Here is a 23,058-nt window from a genome sequence, read left to right as displayed (position 1 = left end):
CCGAGGCTCGATTCACCTACAAATAACATTATAACTCTCACTGTGGTGGGCTCTCTCTCTCTCTCTCTCTCTCTCTCTCTCTCTCTCTCTCTCTCTCTCTCTCTCTCTCTCTCTCTCTCTTTCTCACTCTCTGTCTCTCTCTCTCTCTCTCTCTCTCTCTGTCTCTCTTTCTCACTCTCTTTCTATCTCTCTCTCTTTCTCTCGCTCTCTCTCTCTGTCTCTCTCTTTCTCTCTCTATCTCTCTCTCACCCACAATCCTTTGTTTTCACAATCCTTATTTTTCCCTTTGTTTTATGTTTCTTCACTTCTCTCTTATGCTTTATCTCTGTCTCTATCTTATCTTCTATCTAATCTATCACCAGTTCTGATCCTGATTCTTTAAAAATCCTTTCTTACTTTTTAGACAGTAAACAAGAGCCTTGTGGTCATAAAGGTAAGAAGAAACACTGCATGTCTCCTCCTCAGGGCTCATCGGCGCAGATGTCCATCATTAAAGAGGCCTTCGCAGGAGACGACGTCATCTCCGACTTCCTGAAAGACAAAAAGAAACAGGAAGAGGCGGGGCAACCCAAAGTGGTGGACCTGACCCTTCCAGGGTGGGGGGAGTGGGGTGGAGTCGGCCTCAAGCCTTCCAAATACAAACGTATGAAGTAAGTGATACAGGAAGTGTAACATGTCCTCATGTGATTTTTGTCTAACTGTACAGATATGGTTACCATGGATACACGGAAATAAAATCTGGAACGATGTTTTTAGTAAATAATGAAAAGGAAAAATGTGCGTGTTGTTTTTATCGTAGGTTTCGGCTGATGCCTCCTCCTGCTGCCCCAAGAAAAGACCAGAAGCTTCCAGCTGTGATCATCTCTGAGAAGAGGAACTCATCTGTTGCGTTACATCAGGTAACCTACAGCACAGAGAGGAGGTGGTGTTACACAGAGAGGAGGTGGTGTTACACAGAGAGGAGGTGGTGTTACAGTGTTACACAGACCTGCTTAAAGAACAACAGGAAACTGTGACACAATCTGAACACACAAAGAGTCCAGAGACTGTAATACACCAAAATCACTGGATATCTCTCTCTCTCTCTCTCTCTCTCTCTCTCTCTCTCTCTCTCTCTCTCTCTCTCACCCCTCTCTCTCTCACCCCCCCTCTCTCTCACCCTCTCCCTCTCTCTCTCACCCCTCTCTCTCACCCCCCCTCTTTCTCACCCCCTCTCTCTCACCCTCTCCCTCTCTTTCTCTCACCCTCTCACCCCCCCCTCTTTCTCTCTCTCTCTCTCTCTCACCCCTCTCTCTCTCACCCCCCCTCTCTACCCCCCCTCTCTCTCACCCTCTCCCTCTCTCTCTCACCCCTCTCTCTCACCCCCCCTCTTTCTCACCCCCTCTCTCTCACCCTCTCCCTCTCTTTCTCTCACCCTCTCACCCCCCCCTCTTTCTCTCTCTCTCTCTCTCTCTCTCTCACACCCTCTTTCTCTGTCTCACCTTCCCCCCCCCTTCTAGGTGAGTCAATTGCCGTTCCCTTTCCAGAACAGCTCCCACTTTGAGGTGTGTATGCGTTCTCCTATTGGTCAGACGTGGAACACGCAGAACTCAGTGAAGAAACTCACTGCTCCCAAAGTGGTGACCAGACTGGGCTCCATCATCGAGCCGCTGAGGAAGGAGGACTTCCTGCCGGAGGAGAAGAGCGCCGGGGCGATGAAGAAGCAACCGCAGATCATCCTGGAGGAGAAGAGCGGGAAAGTAGGGCAGCAAGGTGGCGGAGGCAAGAGAGCGAGGAAACAACAGAAGAAGAAGAAGAAAGAGAGAGCAGATTAGAGTGAATAGAGAGATGGTAATCAGGATGGATGATTGACTTTTGGACTCGAATTATCCTGAATGAAGCAACAGATGACTTTAAACTTCATAAAGGACAGAATGTGAAGCTACAGTGAACTGATTTAATACAAAAGTCATACAAGACAAACGTGTTAAATATAATCAGCTTGTCTTCTGACGTCCTTCTGTTTCTCACCTGGAATTAAACTGCTTACTCATTTATTCTTTTTCTATAGATTTGTGTGGTTCTAAAAAAAACTAAGTAATCTCTTAAACCATCTGCCTGCATTTGCATTTCAGCTTGAATATCAGGAACTGTTTCGATTTCAGAATAAAGGAAACTTTTTACTGAACAAACCAGTTTAGTAATGTTTGATTTCACAGCTCTGTATAGAAAACATATGCAGTTGATCTCATAACAAAGCTCAGACTCGCTTCTCAGAACAACTTGAAGCTTGAAGCTCTTTATCCAACACTCTCTTATCCAGAGAGACGTACAAAAGTGCTTCAAGTCTCTATCACTGAATGCATTAACTCTGGTTTAAAACACTCTTCAAAGTATTTTTTTATATAATGTATATTATATTATATTATATATATTATATTATATATATATTTTTTATATATATATATATATATATATATATATATATATATATATATATATATATATATATATAAAATACAATATAATATATATAATATAATATATATTTCATTATATTATATATATATATTATTTATATATATTATATTGTATTATATATATATGTATATATATATATATATATATAGATATATAGATATATATATATATACACACACACACACACAACAAATGGGATAAAGTGCTAGTTGAAGTGTTTCCTGAATAAGTAGGTCTTCAACTGTGGTTTGAAAATATCCAGTGACTCAGCTGTCCGGACCTCTAGAGGAAGTTCATTCTACCACCTCGGTGTAGAACAGAGAAGAGTCTTGTAGTAAACTGTGTTTAAACCTGATGTGTTTGGCTACAGGAGCCGGTGGAGGAACACAGCAGTGTGGTGGTGTGGAGAACGTAGGCAGGTTGAAGACAAGTCACACATCTGCATTATGGATCATTTACAGAGGATGAATTGTGTTCATATGTAAACCTGACAGAGTGAGCTGCAGTAGTCTGGTGTTGACATGACAAGAGACTGAACAAGTACCTTAACAATATGCAGAAGTACATCATGCCACAGCTCCGGATTTAGATCTGGATTACAATAGATGCTTGTAGTTGTAGTCTTAGATGACAGCAGGTATGTCAACACTTGGACATTTCTTAACTACATTGTCTTACAGTGTACACGTCATGCTAATAAAATCTAATGCTCTGGGGCGTTGATCCAAAAGCCAACCGATATTTCATGTACTGATCAACATGTTTTCTTCGTTTTAATACAATTCCTCTTCACCTATATTAGATTTAAATTTCTGCACACAGAATCGCTTTATTTTATTCATTTTATCAGCTATTTGTAGGCTGAGATCTTTAACGATCCTTAACGTACGCTGAAATTAGTAAAAATCTTTTTCTTAAATTTCTTAACAATTCAGTAAAGGTTAAACATCAACGTTCTGAGAACTGCAACAGATTCACATTGTGTGCATTTTGGAGCTCTTGATGAACACGAAAGCTGTCCACACTACACCTTATGACATCAGATTCCATGATTCAAGAGTGTTGCCATGTTTCTGAAAACCAAAATAATCTCATAAAGAAGCTTATTGTTGAAGGTGTTGAGCAACTGAAGCTTCATTGTTAAAAAAAAAAAAAAAAACAAGATCCTGAGATATTTTCATGATCATTTCCGTGTTTGTCCATCATCACTGTATGACAGTGTGTGTGTGTGTGTGTGTGTGTGTGTGTGTGTGTGTGTGTGTGTGTGTGTGTGTGTGTGTGTGTGTGTGTGTGTGTGTGTGTGTGTGTGCGCATGTGAGAGGGCATTTCTGGGAAAGACATCCTCACCTAAACAACAATGAATTGTTTATAAAGGCTGGTCTTGCCAAGTATGTCGAAAAAAAAAGGGGAGGTTTTTTGTGTGCTGTGACTCAGCGCAAAGTTCCTTCTAAAAGCTGACCTTCACCTCAGGACTCAGTTTCCCTCCACTCAGGTTTGGGACTCGCATCTTCTCGTCTGTTCTTGTGGATTCTCTAGTAACATGCAGCCCGTGCTTTTTGTCACCGTTTGGCTCGTCGTGTTGTCGCCTGTAACAGGATATCCGACCGGTGCTCCGGTCGCCAGATGTGTAGATATGACCCCTGGACACAACGTCCCTTCACAGTCGAGCCCCTCACCTTACACCATCGTGATCAGCACCACCACCTTCACCACAAATCAGTCAATCAGAGGTAATGTCCAATGCTACGGTTTGATTTTACAGTTTCTTTATTTTTTGGAGCACTTTAGAAACCTGACCGACGTTCTGGAGTAGAAGAGATTAGGAAAGAGGAAATGTGACATTATGGGTTTGTTAGCAAGAGGAACTCTTAAAGGTGTGACTGTCTCCGTGTTCATAACAGAACAGTTTTAGAAAGAACACGTTATTGGTAGAGGATGGATGGATGGATGGATGGATGGATGGATGGATGTGGTGAAACATAGTGAGCATATAAATGAAGAGCTGCTTCAAGAGTGAGGAGAGAAAATGAGCTGGCAGAGATGAATGGGTGGATGGTTGGAATGACTGAAGGATTGAGGGCACTGGCTGAGAACAGATGGATGAATAGATGGATTATGAGCTGCTGATAGAGGGTTGGATGGAGGGATAGCTAATGAAGTGATCAGTAGAAAAGAATGGATGGATGGATGGATGGATGGATGGATGGATGGGGAGAGAGTGAGAGGGATATATGTCTGAAGCAGGCCAAGAGGTTGTTAGATGAATACAAAGTTAGGGAGCAGACCAGTCAATAGAGGAAATGGTGAACTGGGAGAAATGGATGGATGGAGAGATTGAGAGCTAATAGAGATGCATAAAGATATGAATAGACGGAGGGATGATGAACCGTACAAGCGAGTTGGATATTTGACAGATGGAAGGACGGAGGAACTGGTAAACTAGATTAAACAATAGTTCTTTGAGAGCGAGAAAAAAGAACAGATGAAGAGGAAGTGAGAAGGTCTGCAGGGAGGAGGAAGAGGATGATGAGGAGGCGGTCAGAGGTCCGCCGTGAAGGATGGAGGGATGATTTCGCTGATGAAGTGAAGGCGAAGAGGAGAATTTGGAAATGGACGGAGGGTTTGAAAGGGTGCAGATGTTTAAAATGGAGGTGTGATATTAAAGGTGTAATATGATGCAGCCTACAGAGGCGGTTAGCGTTAGAGGAAGAGGAAGAGTTTATAATGCTTCATAAGTGATTCATGATAACATTAGAGATCTTAAAGAAACAGATTAGGAAAGCTCCAGTGAGCTCGGAGATGGCAAGAGGATGGAGGGGTGGTTTTTTTTTTTTGGAAGTCTTGTGCTTTAAATATCTCTCGAGTTACTCAGACGAGCGCTCGACTGTTTCTGTGTCTCTCCAACCTGCAGAATTATTGTTAAATAAATTTACAAAAGTGGATTATTGTTACTGTATCGATACTAACGATAGAAGTTTTCTTTCTTTTCTTCTTTCTTTTCTTCCCTCCTCAGTATTTGGTTCTCACCATAACACACACACAGAGTTTAAAGAGGAGTAAATAATGAACTATATTTTCATTAATGTGATGATTTTTGACTTTTTCAGATCACACTTCGATTTGGCTGATTTAATGACTTTAATTACGATCTTTCATGTTTCAATTATGTTTTTCATATCGTTTGAACCTCGTGGTCTAAAAAGAGCATTCGGTAATTAGTTTAGTAATCGTTTGTTCATTTGTGTCTCCGTTGTGAAACAACACACAACACTGAAGGTTGAACTGAAGCTTCTGTCCCACGAATCCACACTGATTTACGAATAATGTTTGAAGAAAAAAAACACCTTTTGTTGTGGATTTTAAATTAATTAATTACTATTTAATAAACGACTATAAATTAATTGTTTTTCCCTAATTTACAATAGCACTATTCTAACCCAGAGCTCGCTGTGTGTAACACCAAAAATTAGAGCTCGAGAATAAAAAAAATATATAAAGTAGTAAAGTGTTGGATCTTAATGAATCTCCTGCGCCCCCTACTGGTCATAAACCGCCTAATTAAACCCAACACACACACACACACACACACACACACACACACACACTGTGGGTTGATATTTCGGGACACTAATAAAGTCGGTGATAAGTTAGAATTTAAAAAATTGTATTTGTATTAATAATAAATTTTATAATAAATTTCTGCTTTATTTTTCATCATCTCTGTTTTTCTTTGTAAAATATTTTCTGCCTCATTAAAACTCTCTCCTGGGTGATGAAAAGGTCACGTGACTCAAGCTGCAGTTCTCCAGCACTTGTTTAATTTGATATTTCTGTTTATTTTAAAATGGAGAATAAAATAATGCCATAAAATCTGGGAAAATGTCCTGCACTTCTGATGAGACTCCACAAGAAGAAAATCTGACACGTTACTATTTTGTTACTGGAGACTGTGGACATTTTGGATTAAGTGTGTGTGTGTGTGTGTGTGTGTGTGTGTGTGTGTGTGTGTGTGTTTGTGTGTTAGTAACTATTCAGGGCCCGGCGTACCTCGGTTTGCTCCTGCAGGCTCAATCGACCAACACAGATGCTGTGGGGACCTGGGGCACACCACCACCCAACACACAGTACTTAGCGGTGATCACACACACACACACACACACACACACACACACACACACACACGCTTCACATTCACATCACAAAGACATTAACATGTAAAATAATCCGAATTCTTTTCAGATGACAGCAGTGTAGTTATTCTACAGCTCTCCCAGACCCTTTATAAACTCTCTGGACTCTTCTCTTTCCTGTTGTCATTCATTCCTGATGTATTTATTGTCAGTGTTTTACATTTCCATGAACTGCACATGTACTTTATCTGATATATTGACTCTTGCTCTCAGACCTGTATTGTCGATTGAGTGTAGTATGGTGAAAACCAGAGGCTCAGGTCTCCAGAACAGGTCTGTACAAAAGTAAGTGCACCCCTGTGTTAGTCTTAAGCTCTTTAACATACAGTGTGAATTTGGTGAAAATCTGAGTCACTTTTTTTTTTCCTCAAAAAATGGTAAGGGGTTAGTCTTTGTGTTTTATTGTTGGGTAAAAAAGAAATCATCATTCTCCAACGTTCACCAAATTCACACCGTGATTTAGGGAGCTCAAGCTGAACACAGGAGTGTATTTATTTTCATCCTGTCCCACTCCTGAGCGGAGATCTGAGCACTTTAATATGTCTGTGTATAGAGTGGGAGTGAACTTGTGTTATAGAAGCTATTTTTGTGTTCTCTTCTTTTTGTCTCTCTTTTATCAAAAATGACTTTTTAAATGTTAAATCAGCAGCATATCAATGAATCAGTTCTCTCTCTCACTCACTCATTTTCTACCGCTTATCCGAACTACCTCGGGTCACGGGGAGCCTGTGCCTATCTCAGGCGTCACACTACGGACAATTTTCCAGAGATGCCAATCAACCTACCATGCATGTCTTTGGACCGGGGGAGGAAACCGGAGTACCCGGAGGAAACCCCCGAGGCACGGGGAGACCATGCAAACTCCACACACACAAGGTGGAGGCGGGAATCGAACCCCCAACCCTGGAGGTGTGAGGCGAACGTGCTAACCACTAAGCCAACGTGACCCCTCTGAATCAGTTCATTAATAGTGACAATAGTTTGAGAAAAGTCACAGATTTGTGTGTGTGTGCTGTAGTGCTCAAACAACAGTCAAAGTGCCATCACACACTCCAACAAAATCAGTAAGAACAGCGAGACCACCTACACCTGGATTCCTCCTGATTCCATCCAAAGCGCCTTCATCAGGTGAGCGAGCAGGAAGTCCTCAGACATCAGTGTTAATAATTGCATAACAAAATGACTTCATTTTTTTAAAAATTAGATTAAAAGACGGCACCACCGACAGTACACACACACGTACACACACACATACATGAAGAAACACACATCATGTGTTGTTTAATACAAACTTAACCAACATTTATTACATTATATTATTTCTCTATATAAAAAATATTACAGTACTAATGATAACAGCTGTGCTAACAAATACTCCTGCTTTTTTTAATATTGGATTAAATGCTTGTGTTTTTTGTCCTTCAGGGCCACTGTAGTCGCAAACAGAACCACTTTTTGGGTAAACATCACATCAGAAAGGCTGAGCAGAGGTGAGTCGGTCCTGATGATGAGGATTACACTTTATATTACACTCTAAACTTCTCTGTCCTAAAGAGGTCAGAAAATATAAAGTCTTTAACTCTGACACTCTGGTAGTAAAAATATCTTAACAGCTCCTCCTCGTGTTCTCCAGGCTTGTGACCTTTATCCTTTGACCTTTTTCTCAACCTCAGGTGCAGCAGCTGAGGTCAAGATGGCCATCACACCCGTCGTGTTTCTCACCTTACTGACGTCGCTGGCGTTCCAGTAGTCTGTCGATGCTCCTTCAGTCGCCTCCGTGTTACTGTTCCGATCGACGGCCTGTCGTACGAATCCGGAGTCGTGTTTATAAACAGAGATAAATATATAATAGATCTTTTTTATTTTGAGTAATGAATGAAATGAAGGTGATGATAAATATAGGCTTTGATTTGAAATGTCTGTGTGTCTGTGAAGTGTCTGACTTACTGTGCACAGTGTAAAACAGTCTGTAACACTGACCCTGTACAACTTAGACATGCAGTAACACTAACTCTAATGTTACTCTGCTATAACTAATTATTATAACGCAACACGAGTTATAGTTACATAAAACATACATTAGGGTTACATTAGTTATACTAGTGACAGTTAGAAATACATTAGTTATATTAGAGAAACATTAGTTACACATTAGTTATAATATACATTTACGGCATTTAGCAGACACCCTTATCCAGAGTGACATACAACTGAGGGTTAAGGGCCTTGCTCAGGGGCCCAGCATGGACCTGGGGTTCGAACCCCTGACCTTCCGATCAGTAGCCCAACACCTTAACCTCTTGAGCCACCACTGCCCTCTAATATACATTAGAGTGACACTAAGGTTAATGTAATCCTAATATAGCTTTTGTAACTAATACACCAATTCTACTGTATATCTATCGTACATCTAAATAAGTCTAACGGGTCTCTAACGTAAATAGCATAACTCTGATAAAACTCTAGGGTAGTAGAGTTATATGAATTTATGTGGCTGGCATGAATTTGGTGAAAACCTGAGAATGATGATGTTTGAGGTTCTCAGATTTTCACCAAATTCACACAGTATGTTAAGACCAACACACGGAGTGTAAATACTTTTGTCCTTTTCCACTCCTGAGCACAGTGAATTAAGGTGTCGCAGCTATAAACAGTCTGTAACTCAGCAGCTGCTCTTTTTAACTCCCTTTTATTAAAACGACAAAACAACGCTGCAGTCACATTAGTAAAGAATCTTAAGGGTTAAACTCGTCTGTGGTGGAGATTCAGGTTACTGCTGATCCTCAGATGCTGGAGACTCCATCCATAAACACCATCATATCAATGATTACAAACATTTTTAAACTAATCCAACCCAAGTGTAACTCGAACTCCAGTCTAATCGTAATGCAACTCTAGTCTAAGCCTAATGTATTTGTAATGAACCTCTGGTTTAATTCTAGTGTAATCTTAAACCTTATATAACGCTAATGTAACTCTAAACCATCCCTTTTTTCATCTTGATGAAATAAACACATTTCAGGAGCCGTGTAATGTCTTTAAACTCCCGACAGCTCGTTTCTCTCACTACTTATCTTTTCCTGGTGGAAGGAAATGAGACTAAAAGAATTGTTATACATTTGTAAGAAGTGTTTTTACCCGGTAATTGTGATATTACGGCAGTAATAGGAAGATTATTCTGAACTCGATTCGGTCTCTAAAGCGTGATAATGCGACAGCAGCTTTTTCCTTTTTTCTTGTAATTATCTCCTTGTCAGAAAGCCAGAGGAATAAATTAGCACATGCACTAGACTCCAAAAAAGTTACTCAGTAGTTGTATGTGTGTCTGTGTGTGTGTGTGTGTGTGGCATTTGCAGTTATAAATGAAGGACAGTATGTGTGTGTGGAGATCATGTGTCTCACACACACGAGCTGAGAGGAGTGTGGCATTTCTGGCATCTCTCACCATCATGGCCTGTGTAAATATTAGCTCTGTCAGTGACACAGACACACACACACAGACACACACACAGACACACACACAGACACACACACAGACACACACACAAAGACACACACACAAAGACACACAGACACACACACAGACACACACACAGACACACACACAGACACACACACAGACAGACAGACAGAGTCACACACAGAGACAGACAGACAGACACACACACACACACAGACAGACCGACAGACACACACACAGACAGAGTCACACACACACACAGACAGAGTCACACACAGAGACAGTCAGACACACACACACAAACAGTCACACACAGAGACAGACAGACACACACACACACACACAGACAGACACACACAGACAGACACACACAGACAGACAGTCACACACAGACAGACAGTCACACACAGACAGACAGTCACACACAGACAGACAGTCACACACAGACAGACAGTCACACACAGACAGACAGTCACACACAGACAGACAGACACACAAGCAGGCTTAGTTAACAGTGTAACAGTGCAGGAATTAAACACTGCAATATCATTTTTCATCTGAAAATATTTTTACTTACGAAACATTCTGGTATTTTATGTTCATATGTGTCACAAAACAGCTTGATCGTTGTTTGTAGAACTTCACCTATTGTTGTTTATCAGAAACAGTGTTGAAAAGACCTAAACGAATTGTAAACCGAATTATAAGAGGGACTGCTCGCGTAACAACTACATCCTCCACAAGAGGGCGCTCTATATCTAAATTAAATAAAACACAAATCGGAGTTTGCTTTGCTCACACATTTATTTCTATAACACCTTTAATAATGGATCTTAATGGATATTAACTACACCATAACTACGTATTAACTACACCATAACTACGTATTAACTACACCATAACTACGCATTAACTACACCATAACTACGCATTAACTACACCATAACTACGCATTAACTACACCATAACTCTAGACAGAAATCTCTATTCTATTACTGTTCTATTATTTGTGCATCAAACTAATTGCAGATTCGAAACAAATTTGGAGCCGGAGAATCGACTGCGCGTGCGCGCGCACACACACACAGACACACACACACACACATACATACATTATATACATATTTTATATATATATATATATATATATATATATATATATATATATATATATATATATATATATATATATATATACACACACACACACACACACACACAGCACATTTCATTACCATAGAATGAAGAAAAAATGTGAATTTAAATAGAAATGTAGAGCTCTGGGACCTGCTAGTATCTAAAAAGTGTCTCTTATGTTCCTGCTTCTTTTAATGCTGATTTGCCCATAATTTTAATGCACAGCTTAAAAACAAACAAAAGGGAGGATCAGCAGCAGGTGAGAATGACTCAGAGTTTACCTGAAGCCTGAGGTGTGGCTCTGAGTCACCGCAGGATCACAGCAGGTACCAAAGACATAAAAAGTCTAAACAGCAGGAAGCTTTAACATATCGAAATCCCAGCAGAATCAGAGATGGGTTTAAAACAAACAGGAAGTGTAGGAATCTTCTCACCTTCCCTCCGTCTGCTCACACATAACAACTGGGAGAGAAAAAATTAAGAGATTAGTGAAGAGGAGGAGTGAAGTCTGGAGCTCTGGATGTTCTCCAGACATTAACACCGGAAACACACATGCAGGAATTACAGCAAGGACTCAGACGATGGTGTGAGCACTCGAGCCGAGTGTCATCAGGCCTGAGCAGGAGATAACGAGGGCTAAATATAGCAGCAGTGAGCCGAGCAAATCCACTACATGCAACCAGAGACGGTGGGAAGAGTCCAGCAAACAGCATGAGCCTAATTCAGATGAATGGTTTCACTCAGAGTCTGTACACTATTCCACTATTACTCACCACACACCGCAGTGCTGACGTCACGTAGGCCGGGCGCGTAGTACACGTGGATTCCGAGGAGATTTACAGGCTCTCTGATGCCATGAAGTGCATCTCGCTGAAGAAACTCAGGCGCCGCTTTACATCACATTACACAACACAGACACTTCTAATGCTTTACAATACATGATGACTATTAAATTGGTTTGGGGCAGTTTTAGAGTTCACTGAGAATTTATGTTACACTTTGCAGCAATTATCTGCTATAATAATAATAATAATAATAAAAGAAACGACACAAGAAATAAACCACTGTGTAGTTTTATTTTTATTATCTCACTGCAGCCTGCTACATAAAGACTAAAGCACATTTAGTCCTGAAACAATTTGACAGCGCTGTCAAAGATCAGATCTGATTAATCAGAAGGTGTGAATTCATTTACAGTAACAAGAAAAAGGATTTAATTAGCAAGTGAACTAATTACTGAGATTTAACGAGTGTCATCATTAACATGCTGATATTTTAACGTTTATGTTGGGAGTCTCCGGTGTTCGTTTCATCTCATCGCTCACCTTTATAGTTATACAGCTTAAAAGTATGACGTTCGAACCGTCAGTGAAGAAACAATACTAGTGAACCCTAACAGTTCCTCAGCGTCATCACACCACACAGACGCTCATTCTCTTCCTAGATCATGACACGTGCGTTAGTTCTTCACGTAACTGGGAGCACGTGAATAAACACTTTTACAGGCCACAGAAAAGACGCACACGCTTTTTTTTTTTTTTTCAGTAGGTTGAATTTATTCAAGTCAAATTTTAAAAACTGACGGAGTGGAGAACAGGGAGAACATTCAGGACTTTCTCACGTGAAGGAATGAGGATGGAGAACGAGTGTTTTGGACTGGGAGAAATAAAATGATAAACAGACTAAGAGAATGGCGCTCTCTCTCTCTCTCTCACACACACGCACACAAACACACCATTTAAATAAACACCATCTCCGCATGAATCAGAACCAGCAGCAGGAGCGATACTAATCGGGCCTCACTGACGAGGCATAAGAGTCCAGCCAGAAATACAGGTTGTGTGTTGAATGGTTTAACCGTTTCAGCTTTTTCCCTATTTTTCTCCTCGTTTTGTCATGAACTTTACATTATAAAAAAAGATGACTGACAAGCCGGAAACGTTTACATGTATTTCTTGAGCTCGTCGTACAGGACGAGAACAAAGGCGCCTCCCATGCCACGGAGCACGTTGGACCAAGCGCCCTTGAAAAAGGCCTTTGACCCTTCGTCACGTGCGATCTTCTTCCAGCAGTCGATGGTGCCGGTGTACATGATGTCAGCTGTGAACATGACGGGGAAAAAAAAAAAAAAAAAGGTATGCATGTATTTTTGAACATTTTATCATTTTTAAAAGATGATGGAAAAAAAAAAAAGGCCTGGAGGTGAAAATAACTACGGTTGGCTGAGTGCAGCAACCAACACAACAGAATTCACACCGAGATAAATAAAGTGTTAATTAAACACCTTGTGAATAATGAACTGGTCAAGAATATTAAACGACAGAAATCCTGTCTGGAAAACTGGGCTGGAATGGTTGAGTTGGGATGCACTTCCTGTCAGTCATTTTATAAACAATTTACTCTACAGGCACATGGGGGCAAAGCTTCATGTACATTGATGGGAAAGGAGAAAAATAATATAAAAAAAATAAATAGATTTCTTACTAAGCCTTTAAACTTCAAAAACTTACAATAACCATTTGGGATTTTAAACTAGTTTGTCATTTTTAGTGATTTACAAAAATAAATATTCATAATAATTACCACTTATGCATTTTTTTCTTGTGTCTCATTTACCTACCATACACACACAAGACCATATAAATAATGCAGTATTTAAGCAAATTCTTTACTGATTTGTACCTTTACTTACTTTGATTAGATACTAATTATAATTACATAAGTAAAATTTTCAACTTTTGTGTAGTGAAATTTGCGTTATGTTCTACAGCAGTGGTGAAGGTCCAGTGTGTGGTTTTACCTCCTTTGCGGCCAGACTGCATCATCATACGACGCCTGACCGTGTCGAATGGGTAGGACGTGAGACCAGCGACGGCGGTTACAGTCTGCGCGATCATCCAGCTCACGACAATGTGGGTGTTCTTAGGGTCAGGCATCATACCTGTGTGTCGAAATAAATAAATAAATTAATACATTGTGGGGGGTTATTTAAGCCTCCAACACCACGGGACTTCCTGTATGTTAATAGGATGCAAAACAAGACGGAAACCAAGCCTGTGGTCCTTGTGACTCACCCTTGGCGGTGTCGTAGATGCCGAAGTATGCCGCTCTGTAGATGATGATTCCCTGCACAGACACGTTGAAGCCCTGGTACAGCCCCTTGAGGCCATCAGACTTGAACACCTTTGCCAGGCAGTTGCCAAGACCGGAGAACTCTCTCTCTGCGCCGGCTTTGCCCACATCGGCAGCCAGACGGGTTCGGGCGAAATCGAGAGGGTAGACAAAGCAGAGTGAGGTGGCACCTGCAGCACCGCCGGACGCCAGGTTTCCAGCAAAGTAGCGCCAGAACTGCTTGCGCTTGTCCACGCCATCAAGGAAGATCTGCTTGTACTTGTCCTTGAAGGCGAAGTTGAGGGCCTGCGTAGGGAAGTACCGGATCACGTTGGCCAAGTTGCCTCTCCAGAATGACAGGAAGCCTTGTTCCTTGGGGATACGCACCACACAGTCCATAATGCCCTTGTACTGCTTATCGACTGTGATCTGCTTGCTGGCATGTTGGACCTGCAAAAAAAAAAGAACAAACACGTCTCATTTCTTATCCACATGACCTTAACACACTCCTCATTAACAAGCTCACTTAAAACACAAATTTAGTCATTTCATGTGCTTAGTTCTCCTCTGTGGGTAGAGCTGAAATCTGTTTACATACAGCAGGGTCTGGTTTAAACAGATCACATGACCTTCTCACATCAAGTCTGATTCCAGAGCCGGTTCCCAGGTCTGTGTGTTAGCATTTTACTGCTCAGCAAGACACACAGGTAAAACTACTGAATAGCTAAAAAAGGTGTGGTACAGGAGCAAAAACACAAAAATGTCTTCTGTCCTTTACAGACGTTACTCCAAAACTAAACAGCAGAGTTATTTCATATAAATAAATAAATAAACATATATTAATATTATATTAAAACCATGACATGTTTCTTATTAAAAACTCTGTGCTGTAATAAACAAGGTATGAAACTCTCCTATACCATGTAGTGACCCTAAGAGGTCATAAACTCTCTCTCCTTCCTACGACCTTGTCATTAGAAATCCGTCTGATGGTTTTACCTACAACATGATTTTCAGCTCTAAAGGCAGCTGAATGCTGATTAAATCCAGTAAGACTGAAGACGAGCCGCTTGTGTACTGAACAGGGAACAGTTACATAACGCAGCTCGTTATAGGTTTAGAACAGAAACTACACAAAGTATATTAAATACAGTTACATGTAAAGTAATTTAACCGGTAACTGGATTTATATAATGATATAAATGATAACGAATGACAAAGTGGTGCTTGAGGGTGTTTAAAGCTAGCGTGAGCCCCACAATGTCATGCCCTCGTCAATGAGATGCTATGTGGCTAAGCTATGCTAACAATGCTAACAATGCTAAGGCTGGAGGGCACTGAGGTAAAGGTTAGCTAGCTAACAAGCCGAGTGGGTTTGAGAAATAACACTATTATTTACATTAAACACGAGTAATGTGCTGATTAATGTGTTCGGTGTGTTAGCCGCTGGCAGCAGTGAGTCTGTGAGAAGATAGTAAGGCTAGTGTAGTGAGTCTGTAGAAGAGTCGGTTCGGAGCCGACAAGATGCCGGACATACCTGAAGGAGCAGTTTGACTCTCTCAATGGGAGCGACAGCAGTCTTCGAGATGGCAGCAGCGATGCCTCCGGCCAAAAAGTCCTTGGCAAACGAAATTGCGGTCTCACTCATCTTAGATGTTTTGTTTTGCTTATTTATGTTGTTTTTGTGTTGTTTTTGTTGTTTTGTTTTTTTTTTTTCCTTCCCCTTAAGCTGTTCTGCCTGCTTCCGGTCCCCCCGCTTCCTGTCCGCTCGCCTGCTCGGTCGAAATGGCCGGTTTTTATACAGGATTTTTGTCTTTAAGGCCTCGTCTCGCGAGAAACAGCGCGAGCATCGTTACGTCCTGTTGTCATTGGTTCGAGGCGCGATGACGTCACCCACGTCCTCCTTCGTCAATGACAATAGGAGGAGTAAATAATCGGCTATTAATACACGTGTATCATCACACTAACGTACTACATACACAGTGTAATACACGTGTATCATCACACTAACGTACTATATACACTGTAATACACGTGTATCATCACACTAACGTACTACATACACAGTGTAATACACGTGTATCATCACACTAACGTACTACATACACAGTGTAATACACGTGTATCATCACACTAACGTACTACATACACAGTGTAATACACGTGTATCATCACACTAACGTACTATATACACTGTAATACACGTGTATCATCACACTAACGTACTACATACACAGTGTAATACACGTGTATCATCACACTAACGTACTATATACACTGTAATACACGTGTATCATCACACTAACGTACTATATACACTGTAATACACGTGTATCATCACACTAACGTACTATATACACTGTAATACACGTGTATCATCACACTAACATACTATATACACTGTAATACACGTGTATCATCACACTAACGTACTACATACACAGTGTAATACACGTGTATCATCACACTAACATACTATATACACTGTAATACACGTGTATCATCACACTAAAGTAGTACATACACAGTGTAATACACGTGTATCATCACACTAACATACTATATACACTGTAATACACGTGTATCATCACACTAACGTACTACATACACTGTAATACACGTGTATCATCACACTAACGTACTACATACACAGTGTAATACACGTGTATCATCACACTAACATACTATATACACTGTAATACACGTGTATCATCACACTAACGTACTACATACACAGTGTAATACACGTGTATCATCACAATAACATACTACTATATTGTATATTGTGTATAAGTCCTTATTTTTGAACACTGTGTAAACTTGTAGTTTGTAGAATTCACAGAGTTTCTATTCAGATTCAGATTTGCAGGAACTGAAGAAAATGGCTTCTAATGACCTTTAGGAATTTACGAACACCACAAGGTCACAAGTGTGTGCTATTTTCTTGTTTTTATAAACGTCTAACTCTACACAAGTTCTCTGTAGAGCCGCAGTGAACCTGTGAGATGTTCAAATAGACTTTATTCCAGTGACACTGTGAGTATTTTATGACCTCGTCTCTGTCACATGACCTGCATGTCAACTCTGTGTTCTGCCAGGTTTTATATATATAGCACTGAACAGGGGCCGTGAACAGTACGGACATTCTCAGCTGACGCTAAAGCCTAAAGCGAGTCAAGAATAGAGTTGAGCACAAGGACTGTTGTCCTTCACAAACAGCTCAGGCTTGAGGCCTGCTTTCACCGCAGAGGTCAGACCTGAGCTTCAGCTACGTCTGACACAATCCACAGATAAAATTGACAGACTTTTTAAAACCCTAGACTACTTACTAGAAGGTCAGTTTGGAGCAACGGGTCATGGCATATTTTGTACACACAGTATATGAGCCTTAACGAGCCGGTTTGCTTTGTGAGAACATTAAATCAGGAAAGTTCCTGTGACTTTGACATGTCGCTCTGTCCATGCTGACCGACCCTGAGCCGATGTCCCGATACAGTCAAAAGGAAATGATGGAAAAATTCTTTTGTACTTCTTCAACTGGATATGTTTGAACTTTGACCCAGATGAACAGATGTGGCTTAAAATCCTTTTAAATCATTACCCACATGACCAAATAGAGTTATCGGTCCTGCTTGCAGGTCAGTTTGTGTATTAAGGACATTTATTATATCACAATGTTTTATAACATACATTTGAAATTCCTTTTTAAATCATTTATAGTAAACAGGAGAGTGAATGAATTGTTCACTTCTGCTATTATTGTATTTGCATAATGTTTTGCTTTGTATTTTCTGTGATGAAAATACAAAAATCTGATAAAATGAGATTAAATGATACACTTATACTGTATTAATATATTCACACATCTATTTCAGGGCTCCTTTACAGGCAGGTAATTTATATATATTTAATTGCTTTATGTACTATTTAAATTATTTTAGTAAAAAATGAATTGACCCTGCTATGTTAAACAACACTAAAACATTGAATTGGATGCCGTGTTACACACAAAGTGTAGCGGCTATGAGTCAGTAGTAGCTCCAATGGTCAGGGCTCTGTGTTGTTAATTCTAACATCTGGGTTCAGAATTTCTCACAATGAAGTTTTAGAATTCACACTAAAATGTACTCCAATATTTCACCAAAAAAAAAATTGCTTAAAACACATACATACACACACACACACACACACACACACACACATACACATACACATACACATACACATACACACTCACACACACATACACATACATACACACACATGCAGACACACACACACACACACAAACACACACACACGTGTACACAAGGGGTTAAGAAAACTGCATTATACTAAACAGGCACCAGAGGGCAGCAGATATCATTAAATAAATGGGAGTAGATCAAATTAAATAGATCTAAATAGAAATAGAAATTAAATCTAATTCAGAGCAATTTTTTAAAACATTTCTAAAAAAAAAAGTAATTTTCTTAATAAATAATGTATCATAGAACATATTTTATATAGAATAGTATTATAAAATTTTATTTTCTTAATCTAAAAGTGGAAATTCTCATAATCATGTTTAATCCAACTTCAGACAAATTTCCTCTGATTATCTTCCAGTTAAAAAAGGAAATAAAAAATACCTCTGACATTATTATTAGTACTTTTTATGAATTCCATAAAAAACATTTTGAGTGATAAAAGTGCATAAAACATTTAAAAAACAGCATTAAAGCAAACCAGTTCACTGTAAAATGACTGACTTCATCACAATTATGATTTAAATTTCAATCTGTGCTACTTTAAACCCAGAATGTTTTGAAGGTTTTTCTTTCATGATTCTTTGTTCTGTCAAAATGATAATTATGAAATAGTTTTTAACAACAAAATGATAAGAGATAAGATAAGATAAACCTTTATTCGTCCCACAATGGGGAAATTTCTCTGTTACAGCAGCAAAGAGAAATAAATACAAATATATAAAAGAATAGAGACATAATATAATATACAGTACATACACAACACAATGTATAAATACAGTGAAGAAAAAAAGAGACCACGAGTAAGTAATTACACTAACAGACATTTTGCACACAGGTAAAGATTTCTGTTATTGCACGTGTTTAAAATGCTTTGTTATTGTTTATTATATGCAGTTAAACAGTAATAACAGTGTGTATTATGGTGACTGGTTCACTGGGAGCAGCTTTGGTTGTACAGTCTAATAGCAGTAGGGAGAAAAGAGCATCTGTGTCGCTCCTTCAGACACTTAGGATGTAACAGTCTGTCACTGAAGGAGCTGCTCAGAGCTGAAACCGTTACATACAGGGGGTGAGAGTCGTTCTCCAGCAATGATGATAGTTTTGCTACCCTCCTCCTTTCTCCCACCTCCTGTACAGTGTCCAGATGAATCCCCAGGACTGAGCAGGCCTTCCTGATCAGCTTTTCTCTTCCTTTCTGCAATAGAGATGCTGCTGCACCAGTAGACCACACCATAGAATATAACTGAGTCCACCAGAGTCATAAAAGGTCTTCAGTAGCTCTCCCTGCACTCCAAAAGACCTTAGTCTCCTCAGCAGAAAGAGTCTGCTCTGCCCTTTCTAATAGATTGCCTTGGTGTTGTCTGTCCAGTCCAGTTTTCTGTTCAGATGAACACCCATGTACTTGTAAGAGCCTACTCTCACAATGTCCTTTCCCTGAATGTTCACTGGTGGTAATGAAGTTTGTTTGTGCCTACGGAAATCCACCACCAGTTCTTTGGTTTTCCCCACAGGCAGCTCCACTGGCACAAAGTTCTGGATCAGTCCTCTGTACTCCCTGTCATCATCATCTGTGATCAGACCGACGATGGCAGAGTCATCAGAGAACTTCTGCAGGTGATAGGTTGCTGAGCTGAACATGAAGTCTGCAGTGTATACGGTGAAGAGGAACGGGACCAGAGGAACGGTTCCCTGCGGGGCTCCAGTGTTGCAGACAACCATCTCAGACTCACAGTCACGAGTCCTCACATACTGTGGTCCGAGAGTCTTTATATCAGGGTTGATCCATAGTTTGTTGTTGGGAAAACACCGTACAGTCCTGGTAGGTACAGTATTCTCCACACAGTCTGTTAGATTGTCGATATCCTCTCCATGAGGATTGCACAATTCCTCCCACATAGTTGTTTCAAAACAGTCTTTCAGAGCCTCAGTGGTCTCATCAGACCATGTCCTCACTGTGCGGGAGGCAGCTGGTTGCCTGCATACAAGGGGTTTGTACACAGGTTGGAGATAAACCAGGTTGTGATCCGATCTTCCCAAGGGGGGGAGGGGAGCTGAAGTGTAAGCCTCCTTTGAGATTGCATAAAATAAATCCAGTGTTTTTTTGTCTCTGGTGTGGCATGAAATGTACTGGGTGAATGTGGGCAGAGTGGAGGATGGAGGGGCATGATTAAAGTCTCCAGAGATAATGAGAAGGGCCATTATTATGAAATAGTTTATAAGGTTTCTTTATTTGCATATTCCAAGACATACAAAAATACAAACATAGTAGAACGTTTATTCACTTTAAAGAATATACAGAGGTATAAAATCGCTGTATGACTCTAAGAGGTGATGAAATGTGATGATAAACAGAGGATTAGTATCTGCTCTGAGCTCCTGGTCTAATAAACAGGTCTCAGGGTCACCAGGCGCACGACATCTCGGAAGCAGCGTCACTGTTTCGCCTTGTGCGAAACGGAGACCAGCCAAATTCCGATTGGGCGTCGTCACCCAGGTGACCATGCCCTAGGTGACCACGCCCCAGATGACCACGCCCCGTGTGTGAGGAGTTTCTGAAGCTCTGTTGTCTCTCTCTGAAAACTCGAGGCCTGGAGTTCATCTGTAAAATAAAAAAATAATAAAATCCACCAAGTTCATGCGTTGTGACTCGAACTTAACAGTAATATTCATCTAGTATTGTTTTCAGACCTGGACGAAGACGGACATGTTGACGTGGAGTGTTTCCACTCTCTGTGTTATGTGATGTAACCAGTCCACGTGGTGACTGATGGACTGACGCAGATCTCCACTGATCTAAAACAAATACAGAGTCTGTACACTCACAAGAGCCATCAATGATCTCTGCTACTTCTTTCAGTGGTTATTTATCTTCTTAACATTTCTATACACATTTAAGATGTCAGCTATGACTGGATTAAATACAAACGTGCTTATAGAAGCTTTTATTCCATTTTTTTCCAGTCAAACTGTACACAGGAACTAAAATTGCAAAGTGAACGTGAATAAACATCACCACAAGAGTTTTGTTTGCTAGTGTGAATTTAGAACAAAATGCCAGTGAGTCGTTCAGGAGCCGAAAGTGTCGACTCTTTGAGAAAGTGTCGACTCTTTGAGCCTCTCACCCCGGATAGGTGTTCTTTCAGATCTGCTGCAGAGAGTCGGATGTGTTCCAGTTTGTCGATCTGCTCCTTCAGGCGATCCTCCAGCTCCTGCATCATTATCAGACCTTCATCCGTTCTTCTCACCTGTTTGCCTACCATCCTGCTGGAGACTGACACACAAACAAACGGAGTCGACTCTGAACCGATTTACATTTAAGCAGCTTTCTGCTCTCTTTACTTCACCCGTTATCTTACTTTAATAAGTTATTCTTCAACCTTTATACGTCCTTTAATTCTTAAGTGAAAACGAAGCAAAAATGTAAATGTCTGTGTAATAATAGTTAAAACTGAGAATCACTGAATCACTCGAGTCGTGATTCATTCAGGTCAAGTTTTATACTGTAAGAATCATTCATTTCACATTTACACAATTAGTCAGACGTATTTTTTATATAGTTTCTAACATTTAGAGATAACACGGAAAAATAAATAACTTACTGAACAGTAACTTACTGAAGACGCCACAGGTTTGTTAGAAAAAAAGAAAAAAAATATCGGAATGCAGGCAGGTTGCCAGATTTTGACACTTTTAAAACATCGTCAAAAAAAATACAACTATATGTAGTTTTTTGTATCCATAAATAAACAAAATACTTGTGGAATAAGAGAATATACACTATATATAATACACATAAAATATTTAGTTTAGCTTGTTTACCTTTTAGTTTATCTTGTTTATCTTTAGTTTTATTTTGTTAAATACAGCAATTTGGCAACTCTGTTGAATCGCCGCGCCTCATAAAATGACGTCTCGCGCAGTGATCCACTCAGAGTGCAACTCTGCCGCACGAGCTGAATCCCTCGGTACGAGTGCACTACAAACACTAATGAAACGTTTCCACCTGCATCCTATTTAGTGCACTTTACATCGAGTAAGAGGTTATTTGGGATCGAGCCTTTCTGCACCCGTTTCATTAGCGTTCAGTCCACAAGAATAACAACAATAAACACGTGATTAAATAAACGTGGCCTTAACAGTTGAACAACAAATAAACAACAAAGTGTTTATCTTTAATTCTCTATTCATTAACCTTAATTATTTTAATAATGGCTGAAAGTTTGAACAAAAAAAATGTTAATTAAATAAAGCTAAAATAAAAACTTTAATTACAGGTTATTAAGTAAATACATAAACATGAAAAGTTAATGGATGATATTTTGTATGATATTAGAGATGTACTCTGATACAAACATACGTAATTTTTCATGTTTCTCGGACTATAAATCTGTTTTTAAGACACCCCACCCCCCAAAAAACAAACAAACAAGAATAATTCAGAAGCTAAATA

The 23,058-nt window shown here is 39.9% G+C and overlaps 4 protein-coding genes across 8 annotated transcripts in view; 2 read left to right on the top strand and 2 right to left on the bottom strand.

Annotated features, from left to right (window-relative positions):
* Positions 1-2,139, top strand: part of si:dkey-251i10.3 (uncharacterized protein LOC553498 homolog) — a 9,780-nt gene extending 7,641 nt beyond the window's left edge. Inside the window, exons 11-13 of the mRNA XM_060863109.1 lie at positions 466-650; positions 800-899; positions 1,500-2,139. Of these exons, the coding sequence (XP_060719092.1) occupies positions 466-650; positions 800-899; positions 1,500-1,814 (600 nt within the window). The 3' untranslated portion in view covers positions 1,815-2,139. The remainder of the gene's footprint in view (positions 1-465; positions 651-799; positions 900-1,499) is intronic.
* A 1,677-nt stretch (positions 2,140-3,816) lies between these two features.
* Positions 3,817-8,566, top strand: si:dkey-251i10.2 (uncharacterized protein LOC562682 homolog). Its single transcript, XM_060863515.1, has 5 exons — positions 3,817-4,190; positions 6,485-6,594; positions 7,669-7,778; positions 8,076-8,140; positions 8,324-8,566. The coding sequence occupies exons 1-5, from the start codon at positions 4,001-4,003 to the stop codon at positions 8,398-8,400; spliced, it is 552 nt and encodes a 183-aa protein (XP_060719498.1). The 5' UTR covers positions 3,817-4,000; the 3' UTR covers positions 8,401-8,566.
* A 3,738-nt stretch (positions 8,567-12,304) lies between these two features.
* si:dkey-251i10.1 (uncharacterized protein LOC100038774 homolog) lies at positions 12,305-16,151 on the bottom strand. The gene is made up of 4 exons (XM_060862694.1): positions 15,896-16,151; positions 14,322-14,808; positions 14,048-14,188; positions 12,305-13,347 (listed from the first exon to the last, which is right to left on the bottom strand). Exons 1-4 carry the CDS (start codon positions 16,004-16,006, stop codon positions 13,190-13,192), a joined length of 897 nt encoding a protein of 298 aa, XP_060718677.1. The 5' UTR covers positions 16,007-16,151; the 3' UTR covers positions 12,305-13,189.
* Positions 16,152-19,350: 3,199 nt separating this feature from the next.
* On the bottom strand, positions 19,351-22,490 carry LOC132840862 (uncharacterized). Of its 5 annotated transcripts, none has more exons than XM_060862914.1 (4): positions 22,428-22,490; positions 21,731-21,879; positions 21,297-21,401; positions 19,351-21,207 (listed from the first exon to the last, which is right to left on the bottom strand). In XM_060862914.1, exon 4 carries the CDS (start codon positions 20,805-20,807, stop codon positions 19,947-19,949), a length of 861 nt encoding a protein of 286 aa, XP_060718897.1. In that variant the 5' UTR covers positions 20,808-21,207; positions 21,297-21,401; positions 21,731-21,879; positions 22,428-22,490; the 3' UTR covers positions 19,351-19,946. The 5 variants fall into 5 exon arrangements, with proteins under 5 accessions (XP_060718897.1, XP_060718894.1, XP_060718896.1 ...); XM_060862911.1 differs by lacking the exon at positions 22,428-22,490 and adding an exon at positions 22,208-22,295; XM_060862913.1 differs by lacking the exon at positions 22,428-22,490 and adding an exon at positions 22,223-22,261.
* Positions 22,491-23,058: the final 568 nt, after the last annotated feature.

Source organism: Tachysurus vachellii, chromosome 26 (assembly GCF_030014155.1).
Source record: "Tachysurus vachellii isolate PV-2020 chromosome 26, HZAU_Pvac_v1, whole genome shotgun sequence".
NCBI lineage: Eukaryota > Metazoa > Chordata > Actinopteri > Siluriformes > Bagridae > Tachysurus > Tachysurus vachellii.
This window is presented reverse-complemented; position numbering and strand designations above follow the sequence as displayed.